The following is a 9,893-nucleotide window of genomic DNA, read 5'->3' as shown; positions in this document are numbered from 1 at the left end:
GGTGTTAGATGACATTAGGGAATTGTTGTTCATGCTCAATTTACATGAACATGCTCAGGAAGTACTTACTAAATTCAGATTTTGATAACAGTAAAAGCTTAAAAATCAGATTAAGGCCAGTCTCCTACAAGAGGTCACCATTTCCTCATATGTAAGATCAGGGTAATAAAATCCACCCTCCGCCCCCCGAGTTGTCAGCACTGAATGAAAGCAGACAGTGATATGAGCGCCACCAAGGGTAGAACATGATGGAGGACTGGGCACCCCTGTTCCACCAGGATGCTCCCCTCGTCTCCTCTACCCTCACTGTCTGAGGGGGAGAGAGGTGTCTCCGGCCACTCATGGTCAGCCAGGCAGCCCACTGTGCTGGTGGGGGTTCCGTCTCCAGTGCCCCCAACCGAGTTCCTCACCCCCCACCCCAGCGCCGCCTGTTAACCACATTCCCACCTCCAAGGTGTTCTCGGCAAAGACTCCAGGTCCAGGGCCTCTATTTCAGATAATCTAAGTTGGCGGGGAAAGCGGGAATGAAAAGGCCTTGCGGGGTGTCCCATGGGCCCACCCACACAGGGGCAAGGTACCACTGCTAGCAGGAGGGTGGCTGTGGGCAGGGGAGACCCAGATGCTGGGGCCCGGTGTGGCCCCATTCCCACCTTCCAGCCCCACAGGAGGGAGGAATGACCTAGAGAGGGCTGGGAGCAAAGTTAAGTAAATTTTTAACCAACGCAGCAAGATATTAGACATTTCCCGGTGTGCTGCCAGGGGGCTCCAGCACCCCTTCGGAGAGAGGCCTTTGAACCACCACAGCCCATACCCTCACTTTACATGGGGAAACTGAGGTGGGACAGGAGAGTGACGTGCCCCAGGGCTCACAGCAAGGCCATGACTGCGGTCGCCAGGATGCAGATGTCCAGTCCCGCTGAAGCCTGGTGGCTGAGTGCCCTGTCAAGCGCATCCACCAGGTGACTGATAGCGGCAGCAAGCACTAGCACTGGGCAGCCGCCCAGGAGGCAGGTGCTGAGCTCCACCTGAGGAAACTGATGCTTGGAGACTCAGCAACTTGCTCAATGCCACAAGTGCAGCAGTGGCCTGGCTGGACATCACCCCATCCTTAGTGGTCTAGGACACGCTGGGTGGAGGGCATGTGTGCCTGTGTGCCCACTCAGCCTCTGGCCACAGGTCCCTGCACCCCAGGCAGGCCACGCCCACCCCCTTCCAGCCACAGACGGGGTGCTGCTTGGGTGACCCAGCCCAGCAGGCACGCAAACCCTTGGCAGGATGCCCCACAGGTCCCTGGGGAGCAAACAGGCCTGTGTGGTTACAGGAACTTGGCTCAGGGCCTGGCACCAGCCAGCACCCACTGGCAGCAAGCCATGGCTGCTGCTTATTCCATGAACCATCCTTCCTGCACCCCCATACCTGGGGAATTCCCCCCAGGAAAAGACACCTCCCAGAGCCACCTGTGGGGCTGCTGGAGCCCCAGAATACTCTAACAGGAAAGGGTGTTCCCAAAATAAATTCCGGTTTGGCTTGTCTGCCAGGGCTATGTCCAGGTTTGAAGGTTGAGTGCACTTGGGGCGCTCTGAGCCCAGCAGCCACTCCTCCATCCGGACAGCAGAGGAGCCGCTCCCCAAGGACCCAGTGCCGCAGAGTGATGTGGGATGTGTTACCTTCCAGGGCCCCCACCTCCATCTCCCACTGCCCCCCAGGAGGCCCAAGCCCCCTGGTGGAGCCCAGGGATCAGACGGAACTTCTGGGCCTGGACCATGACCCTGGATTTCCAGCCCTGTGTGGGCAGCCGAGACAAGGGCCTCACAGACCAAGTGGCCAAGCCAATGCCACCCCGCCTTTATTCACTCGTCCTCAGGGTCCAGTCAGACACTTGGATTTGGAGAGCACAGGAAGAAAAAATGGCCCTGAAGACCCTCCCAACTCACCACACAGGGCAGGACCCACTGGGCAGCCTCACCAGCTCAGGCCAGCCCCATGCCCCTTCCCAAGGCAGGGCCAGGCCTGGCTGCCCAAGACCCCTTGGAGGGGGCACCCAGCAGTGTCCCAGGCCCAGGCAGCTGGTGCCATCCTGAAGCTGACACAGGGAAGGAAGGGGCCAAGTTGGAGAGTGGGGCGAGGGGTCAGACACCCCCTGTGTCCAGGCCAGAGACGCAGCAGGGGTCAGTGGGGGACCCATGCTGGGCATGGGTGGGATCACCCTTGTCCTGCCTCCTGGCCACCTCAGGAGCTAACCCAGCCCAATCCCACCAGCACAAGAGACAACAAAGGCCCCCTCGTCTCCCTCCTGATCCTGGAAGTGGCCAGGGGTGGGGGGGGGGCAGGGGAAGGTGAAGGGAGTCAGGGTCAAGGCCCTGGGGGGCAGGCAGGGCCAGGCAGCTCAAAAGAGCCACGTAGGCCCACGGGAGGGCAGGGGCTGGCAGGGCCCAAGTCCTCCTAGTGTTGGGGGTAGCTTGAGATCCCCCAAGAGGAAAGGAGGGGGCTTAGGGAGGAGGGGCAGGCCTTGGCCATCAATCATGTCCTGGTCCTGGGGTTTTCAGACCACTGGGAGCAAGGCCCCCTCCCCCTCCCAGAAGGTGGGCCCACAGGAGAGGAGGAGGCCAGCAGCAGGCTGCACCCAGATCTCCCAGAGGCCAGGGGAGGGGCACCGGCGCGCCTTAGGACTTCTTGGCGTCCTGCGTGTTCCGGCGTTTCAGGTCGCTCAGGTCGATGGGCTTGAAGGCTGCCAGGGGACAGAGCGGTCAGCGGTAGGCGCAGGTGGAGAGGCAGGGTCTGTCCCTCGTCCTGCCCCTGTCTCTGAAAGCCCTGGGACCCAGCCCACCCTGCCAGGCTGTCTTGGAAGCAGGTGGGCCTTCCTGCCCCCAGCTCAACCCCCTGGCCGGCCCCTCCCTCCCAGGCCAGCCCCACTCACTCTTCAGGCTGGGGTTAGGGACCTTCTCCACATACTCCTCCACCAGGCCCCGCTCGCTGCCCGACATCTGGCTGCGCAGGTCCCGCTCCACGCCCTGCCAGGCTGCAGGAAGCAGGGGTGGTCAGGGGCTCTAGACCCCCAGGCCTGCAGCATCAGGCAGTCCGGCCCAGTCAGTGTCCAAGCTGGAGGACACCCTCTCCTGACCTTTCCCCCCCAATCAGAGTGGCCCCACAGGCCCCCTGCCCCCAACTCCCGCTTCACAGCTTTTGGCCCCCTGGCTTAGCCTGCTCTTGACTTGAAGTTGTCCCCAACACATCCCCATTCCCTCGGGGAGCCCTGCCCAGACCATGCCCCTTTCAGCCTCATGGTACCGTGACCAAAGCTGCAGTCACAGTGGCATATGAGACTCATTGGGGTACAGCACTTCCTCCAGGCAGGCCCCCCATCTTTCCCGCCTCCTCCATCCCCCACCTCCTGGCACAAATGTTGTGCACACATGCTCACACACCCCAGCCACACCACTTCCAGGATGCCCCAGGTTTCCCAGGGTGCACTGTCTTCCACGGCCCCCCTTTCCCCGAGCAAACACCACTGGCTCCAAATACTGCCTCTTCTGGGCTGCTCCCTGTCAGGAACACCACAGCGCTGACCACCTCCCGTGACCAGAGCTGGGTACCCCCACCTGCCTGGGGTGGAGTGAGGGTACAGGGGCAGGAGGGGCTCAGGGGGCCTGGCTGGGGGCACCCCGTGTACCTTCATAAATGAAGCGCACATTCTCCTCGTGGGCCGGGGTGAAGATCTCGCTGCTGTTGGGGGGAGAGCGGGGGCTACTGTTCCTCTTGCCGTTGTAGACGACTCTGGAGACAGGGGAACTGGGGGAACCCGGCCAGTGAGGAGGGGCTGGGGGCAGGCCCCTCCTACCTGGAGGCCACTCCACTGCCCAAGACCCACCTGGTCATCGCTGGGGCGTCTGGTCCTCGCACTCCGCTGCCGGATCCCCTCGGCCTCTGGAAGGGAAGCCCACGACACAGGAATGGGACGGAGACCACCCTCTCCAGAAGAGCTCCAGAGATTGGAAGGGCGTGGGGTGCACCTGCCTCTTCCCTTTAGCTGTGGCCTCCCTGCCTTCCAGGAGACAGGGTCTAGCCACAATCCAGCTGGCTAAGGGTGCAGCAGGGTCAGCCAGATGGGGCTGGGCCAGCGACATGCACGAGTCAGAGCAGCATGAGCTCCGAGTGGCCCCGGCACTTGGACCACTGCTGCCTGGGAGCACCTTCCCCAGAGTCAGGCAGCTCTGTTGACATTCCCAGTTCAAGTCTCAGAGCACCATTGCCGGCACAGCGTGGGTCTGTGGGGAAGGCCTGCGGTCGTCCCAGTGCCCTCACTGCCTGCAGGGCCTAGTGTGTCATTTCTGCTGAGCCTCAGTTTCCCATCTGTAAAATGGGGATGTGCTTCCCAATGGTGAGAAGCCCAGCAGAGCCTGCCCAGCTTCCTGGTCCCCGGGGTGTGACGGAAGGGCTGGGGGAGGGCTGTGAGCCTGGAGGAAGTCGCCAGGCCCAACCTAGTGACTGAGACTCTGGGGTGTGTGCTGTTTACAGCCTCTCTCTCAGCCCAGGGGACTATACAGCCCTGGATGGGGGTCTATTTTTAGGCTCACTCTCAAACTGGCCAGTTGGACAATGTGCTCTCTCTGGCTGAGGACACACACCGCAGGTTGAGGAAGCTGGCTGCACAGGGCCAGTCCCAGGCCTGGCCTTGCCCCAGAGCAAGATGCTGGGGGTGTGGGGGGGAAGCCTGGGAAGGGTCTTTGAGCACAAGTGCCTCTCCCACACACCCTTGGAGCCGAGGGGCCCCAGAATGCTTAGAGCATGTAGCCACAGCCCCTCCTGAAGGGCCAGGAGGATGAGACACGGTGGGTACTTCTTCTCTGGCTCCCTTGGCCTTTAAACACCCGCACAGGGGAACTTCCCTAGCAGTCCAGTGGTTAAGACACCGTGCTTCCATTGCAGGGGCCTTGGGTTCAATTCCTGGTCGGGGAACTAAGATCACACATGCCACACAGTGCAGATGGGAAAAAAAAAACAAACACCTGCACAGGTAAACACAGCCCACAGGTTGAGGCAACAACAACAAAACAAAAGCATAAAGCCAGTTTCCTGGGGGGGCACGTGGAACCCTGTGCCATCCCAGGGGAGAGGCCCAGCTCCTCACAAAGTGACTTCCTTCCTGGACTCGGGGGATCTCACTGCCCATGGTTCTCCTGCCCAGGCGCCAGCCCCACGAACACCAGAGCACAAAGGGTAAGCCCTCTCTGGCCTGAGGGTGCCGTGGGGCCACTCAAAGGGCTCAAGAACACTCAAGTCCCAGGGGGCTGTCGGCAGCAGGGTGAGGTGGGAGGCTCCAATTTCGCAACAGGAGGGAGGTCCCCGGAGGACCAGCCAGCCCCTGACCGCTCTAGGCTGGCCCCTCCTGCCCAGGCCCCCTCAGCCCTCCTGCAGTCTGTCCTCTCGGACCTGAGTGGCCACTTCTTCAGGGTACCTGCCTTCCCAGCCTTGCCCATCCCTGGGGCCTCTCCTTCCAGGGCAGCCTTGGCCTCTTCTGGTCACAGCCTCTGGGGGCTGCCTAGCCTTTATGGGCACATGCCTTTGGCCTAGGGCCCCCTGCTCAGTCTCAGGCCCGACTCAGGTGCCAGACCCTCACAGCTCCCATCGCCCTGCCTGCACACATGCACGTGAACACGTGGCTCTGGGGTTCTCTGGGCACCTACCTGCTCCCCTTGGTCACTGAAGTCCCGAGGCCTGTGCCCCGGACCCCTGGAGCATTCAGTCTCTACAGTGGGCACCCACCCCTCGCTGCCCCCACTGGCTGGGCTTCCCAACCAGAGGCTAGTGTCCCCCATAAACCACGGAGCTGTGCACCTGTCACTGGGCGCCTGCCCATACAGATGTGCTACTTGAGTTACAAGGTTTCTGATGCCCTGGTCAGAGTGGCCGGGAAACACCTCGGCCAGGTGCTGGACACCCTCTCACGTCCTTGGGACTTGAAGGACGAGTAAAATGACTCTTTAAAAAGGAGTCACCGTCTGCCTCCTCTCAATGGGGAAGGTCACACCTAACCAGGTCCATCTTTAATGGCCTGTGTCCTACCAGCTGGCCTTCCTAGATGTGAGGAACCTCTGAGTCCTCCGTCTTCTCCCAGCAGCTCAGCCTCCCTCCAGGGGCCTTTCTCCTCAGAACCTTGTGCTGGCCCTGCCCTGCCCCCACTGAGATCCTGCCACCTGGCGGGACGCAGAGACACCAAGGCTTCTCCTGAGTGTACCAGCAGCTTCCCAAGAGGCCAGGTCCCTGCTGCTCCCCTGAAGACAGAGGAACAGTGAGCTGCACTCACTCACCTTCATCACCTCCTGGGGCTCCTCCAAGGAGCTGGGCCCCCATGCTGACCCCAAAGGAAATTTCCATGAAAACCCTAACAAATATGCACACCCCATGACAGCTATTCCAGTCCTAGGTGTGTATCCAAGGGAAAGGGCCACGTGGCCACTGAGAGGTGCACCGGAGTGACCAGAGAAGCGGTACTTGTCAGCGCCCAGAGGGTAGAGCCACTGAAAGGGACCAATATACATGGGGCCTGTTTCCACTACAGAAGGTGACAGCCGCGAGCACGAGCCACAGCAACAGTGGGCAAATCACACCACTGATGTTAAAGACAGAAGCCTGGGGACACACGGCTGCTCCAGCAGAGAGGGCCGAGCCACAAAGGCATGGATGGGGGAGGGAGAACAAGGTCAGGGAAGAGATGACCAAGGGGGCAGCTGGACTCAAGGTTAAGACCTGGACGAAGAGGTGACCACTGAACCAGCATGACAAAATCTCCATCGACCTAGCACAAAGGGTCTCAGTGGAGCGAGGGGAGGAAGTGGGACCATCAGCCACGACTGCCTGTCCCTGGCTGCGAAGGGAGGTGCGAGGCCTGGGCTGACAGTGGCCTGTGGGGTGAAGTGGAGGGAAACCCGAGCACGTTTACTGCCCAGGGAAAGTGCTGAGCAGGGCCACTACAGAGGCCGGTGTGGAGGGTCCAGGTGAATGGCATGCCTGGAAAAGTGCCAGGGACACGTAAAAAGGCCCAGCAGGTCACAAGAGTCCCACTGAGGTTGGAGCCTCAAGTCCATCTGGCCAGCAGGGAGGTAGCATCCACTTCCGCAAACATCTCCCTCCCTTTGTTTTCTTTCCGACTTTTGCTCACAGCGATTATCAGGCACAATTATTTCCTCAAGACTGGAGCTCAAAACCTCATCACATTTCCAATATCCCACCAACTCTGAGAAACTTTTTTCCTATTTTAATAGCTTTGAAATTGGGCTGCATCTGGCAATCACCAGCACAAAGGTTAGCAGCATTTTTCCATTCTCAGCGGACCACGGAGACCCAGCTCACACCACTGAGGTCTTAGATCTGATTATGCAACGAGTCTCCCCTCGGCCCACAAATCTCAAGCCTCCACGCATGTGCTCTTCAGTTACTTCTTCCCATTCCCACCCACCCCTGGTCCAACATCCACTGCTCACCCTCCAACCCCTGTGTCGGGACAGTATCTTGCACTATTCTTCTCCATCCCCGGTACACGTCACGCCAGCACGATCTTCCCAAGACCCACCCTGCCAAGTCACTCCCCACCCGGACACTACCAGGGTCTTCTACTGCCATCAAGCTCTCAGTCTGGCCACAATCTATCTCATCAGCTGTCACCAGCTACTGGGCCCACCCCTCAAACACAGTCTGTGCCTCAGAGCCACCTCTGCTGCTGCCAGCGCCACGGAGAACCATACACTGCCCCCGAGTGTGCTCTGCAGGCCTTGACTGTTGTCCACGGCTGACTAGCCCATAGCAGCCAGCGGGCTGCATGCTCGGCACCTGGCAGGGTCCAGAGCCACTCTGTGAGTGGCGGTCGTCCATCCCTGCTCTGTTGCCCCTGGGCAAGTCTCTTCCCTCTATGGGCCTCAGAATCCCCATCTGAGCCAAAACATTCCCCAAGAATGTTCACCAGGCCTTCCTGCTCAACAGGGACCCAAGTATAGCCACATGAAGCCACCATCTCAAACAAGGTCTCCGTGGCTGCTTATCCAATATGATGGTGGACAGGGCAATCACAGAAGGAATGTATTGTCCAACTGGGCACTCCTGAAAGTAAAAGGGCTGCTGTTGATTACGAACCGTGAGCCAGGATAGCCCTGGGCAAACCGAATGCAGAGACAGCCCACTCAGGCGTGGTGGAGACCCACAAACGTAGAGTACACTGTGAAGGGGCAGCAGCGCTGCCAGCCACGGTAAACATTTGCCAAGGGCCAATTGTAGGGTGGCCACTGCACTGAGCCAGGTAGCACCCCGATAACCCCCATTTTGGAGGCCTGACAGGTGAAGCAACCTTCCACCCAGCAGAATGGGGTCTGGACCACAAGGGCCTCCCAACCTCTGGTCCTCCAGGGCCACAGCAGTCAGGGCTAGGTCAAGATGGCTCAGCTGGCTTGAGCACCCGAGAGCCTGCCTCCACCCCTGCCTGTACTCCTGGCAGGTTCCTGACCCCTGGCACTGATGTGGTTCTGTTCAGAGACAGGGAGGGAGTCCTCCTGGATGGATCTATGTAGCACCTTGCTCTTCCATGGGAACAAAGGGCTTCAGAGACCTCCTGGGAGGAGGCATGGGGGCAGGGGGCACCAAAGCCCAGTCTCCAGGCCCCCAGCCTTGAACTCTTTCCCCACACACAGCCATCTGCCTAAGGACTGGGCGAGATGACACTCTGTGGTCTGGGAAAGTGACAGTGGATATTCTGGAGTTACAATCAATGACACAATTGCAGCCACTCTGTGTTCCTTTAGAATTTTTGATAGGTACTCAAATTTTCTTAGACTCCACTTCTCCTTCAATATTCGGCGTTTTTGGGGCTCTCAACAGCCCAGTTTCTACCAATGAGACTTCTAGAAAACGATCTATCACCCAAGGAAGTGCCAGCAGGACACTGTCGTATTAGATGCCAAATGGGCCCGGCAGTCTCTTGAAGTCCCCCAGGCAAAGCCTCTAAGCACTGCACCACCCCTCCCCCACTTTCCTGGGTGTCAACAGCAGCTCCCCTCCCGAGCAACAAACCCCAGTGTGTGCACCCCCTCCCTCCTCACGTGGAAATCTCGCTAGCCCTTCCACTCACCCCAAATCAAGCCTCCTCCTTCAGGACTCAGCTCCTGCCCCCTTCCCTCCCCACCTGCACTCCTCTCTAAAAGCTTTGGACACTCCCCACTGACATCTCAGGGCCTTTGCTCAAAATGTCCAGTCTACCCAAAACTATCGCGCTGGTCCCTGGGGGCCCGGCTAACGACCACCTTCTCTGGGAACTCTCCCCGAGACAGGTCGGGGACATGACTTGTGCGCCTCCACGTTACCTGAAGTTTCTCACAACCTGGGCTGCTTCTGTAATTGGAAATCTGATGTCTGCGGCCTCCCCGCTGCGGCTCCCGCCCACCCCGGCAGCCCCCGGGGCCCTGTGAGCTCCCCGACGGCGGGCAGCCTCTTACCCGCTTCCCACCCCGCACCCGGCACCGCCCCGCCTGGCTCAGAAGCCAGGAGCTTGGGACAGGCTGGACGGCGGCGGAAAGCGAACCGCGGAAGCCCGGCCGGCCGCGCTCAAGGGTCAGGAAGCATCATCAGGGCTGCTCCCCGGACGACTGGGCGGCTGCAGCTTCAGGGGCGGAAAAGGGCGGCCCGCTGCCCCCTCTGAGTCCCGTGCCCGGCCCGCCGCGCCCCTCCCTATCCTCCGCCGCGGCGGGCCGGGCGCCCCACGACCCCGCCCGGGGCCCTCCCCTCGCGGCCGCCGCGCCAGGGCGGGTCCCGGCCGCGCCCGCCCCCCAGCCGCCCCCGCCGTCGCCCCCGCCCAGTCGTCGTGGGAGCAGCCCTGATGATGCTTCCTGACCCTTGAGCGCGGCCGGCCG

At 60.6% G+C, this 9,893-nt stretch overlaps 1 protein-coding gene across 3 annotated transcripts in view; it reads right to left on the bottom strand.

Moving 5' to 3' along the window:
* Window positions 1–1,823: 1,823 nt before the first annotated feature.
* The window catches only part of MCRIP1 (MAPK regulated corepressor interacting protein 1), an 8,577-nt gene continuing 507 nt past the window's right edge, over window positions 1,824–9,893 (bottom strand). Inside the window, exons 1-5 of one of the 3 annotated variants that reach the window (XM_029211030.1) lie at window positions 9,480–9,728; window positions 3,869–3,924; window positions 3,671–3,789; window positions 2,918–3,019; window positions 1,824–2,728 (exon numbers count right to left, since the gene is read on the bottom strand). In XM_029211030.1, the coding sequence (XP_029066863.1) occupies window positions 2,664–2,728; window positions 2,918–3,019; window positions 3,671–3,789; window positions 3,869–3,876 (294 nt within the window). In that variant the 5' untranslated portion in view covers window positions 3,877–3,924; window positions 9,480–9,728 and the 3' untranslated portion in view covers window positions 1,824–2,663. The other 2 variants (XM_029211028.1, XM_029211029.1) reach the window with 2 other exon arrangements.

Source organism: Monodon monoceros, unplaced genomic scaffold, assembly GCF_005190385.1.
Source record: "Monodon monoceros isolate NGI ecotype Baffin Bay Population unplaced genomic scaffold, NGI_Narwhal_1 Super_Scaffold_9, whole genome shotgun sequence".
Lineage (NCBI taxonomy): Eukaryota > Metazoa > Chordata > Mammalia > Artiodactyla > Monodontidae > Monodon > Monodon monoceros.
This window is presented reverse-complemented; position numbering and strand designations above follow the sequence as displayed.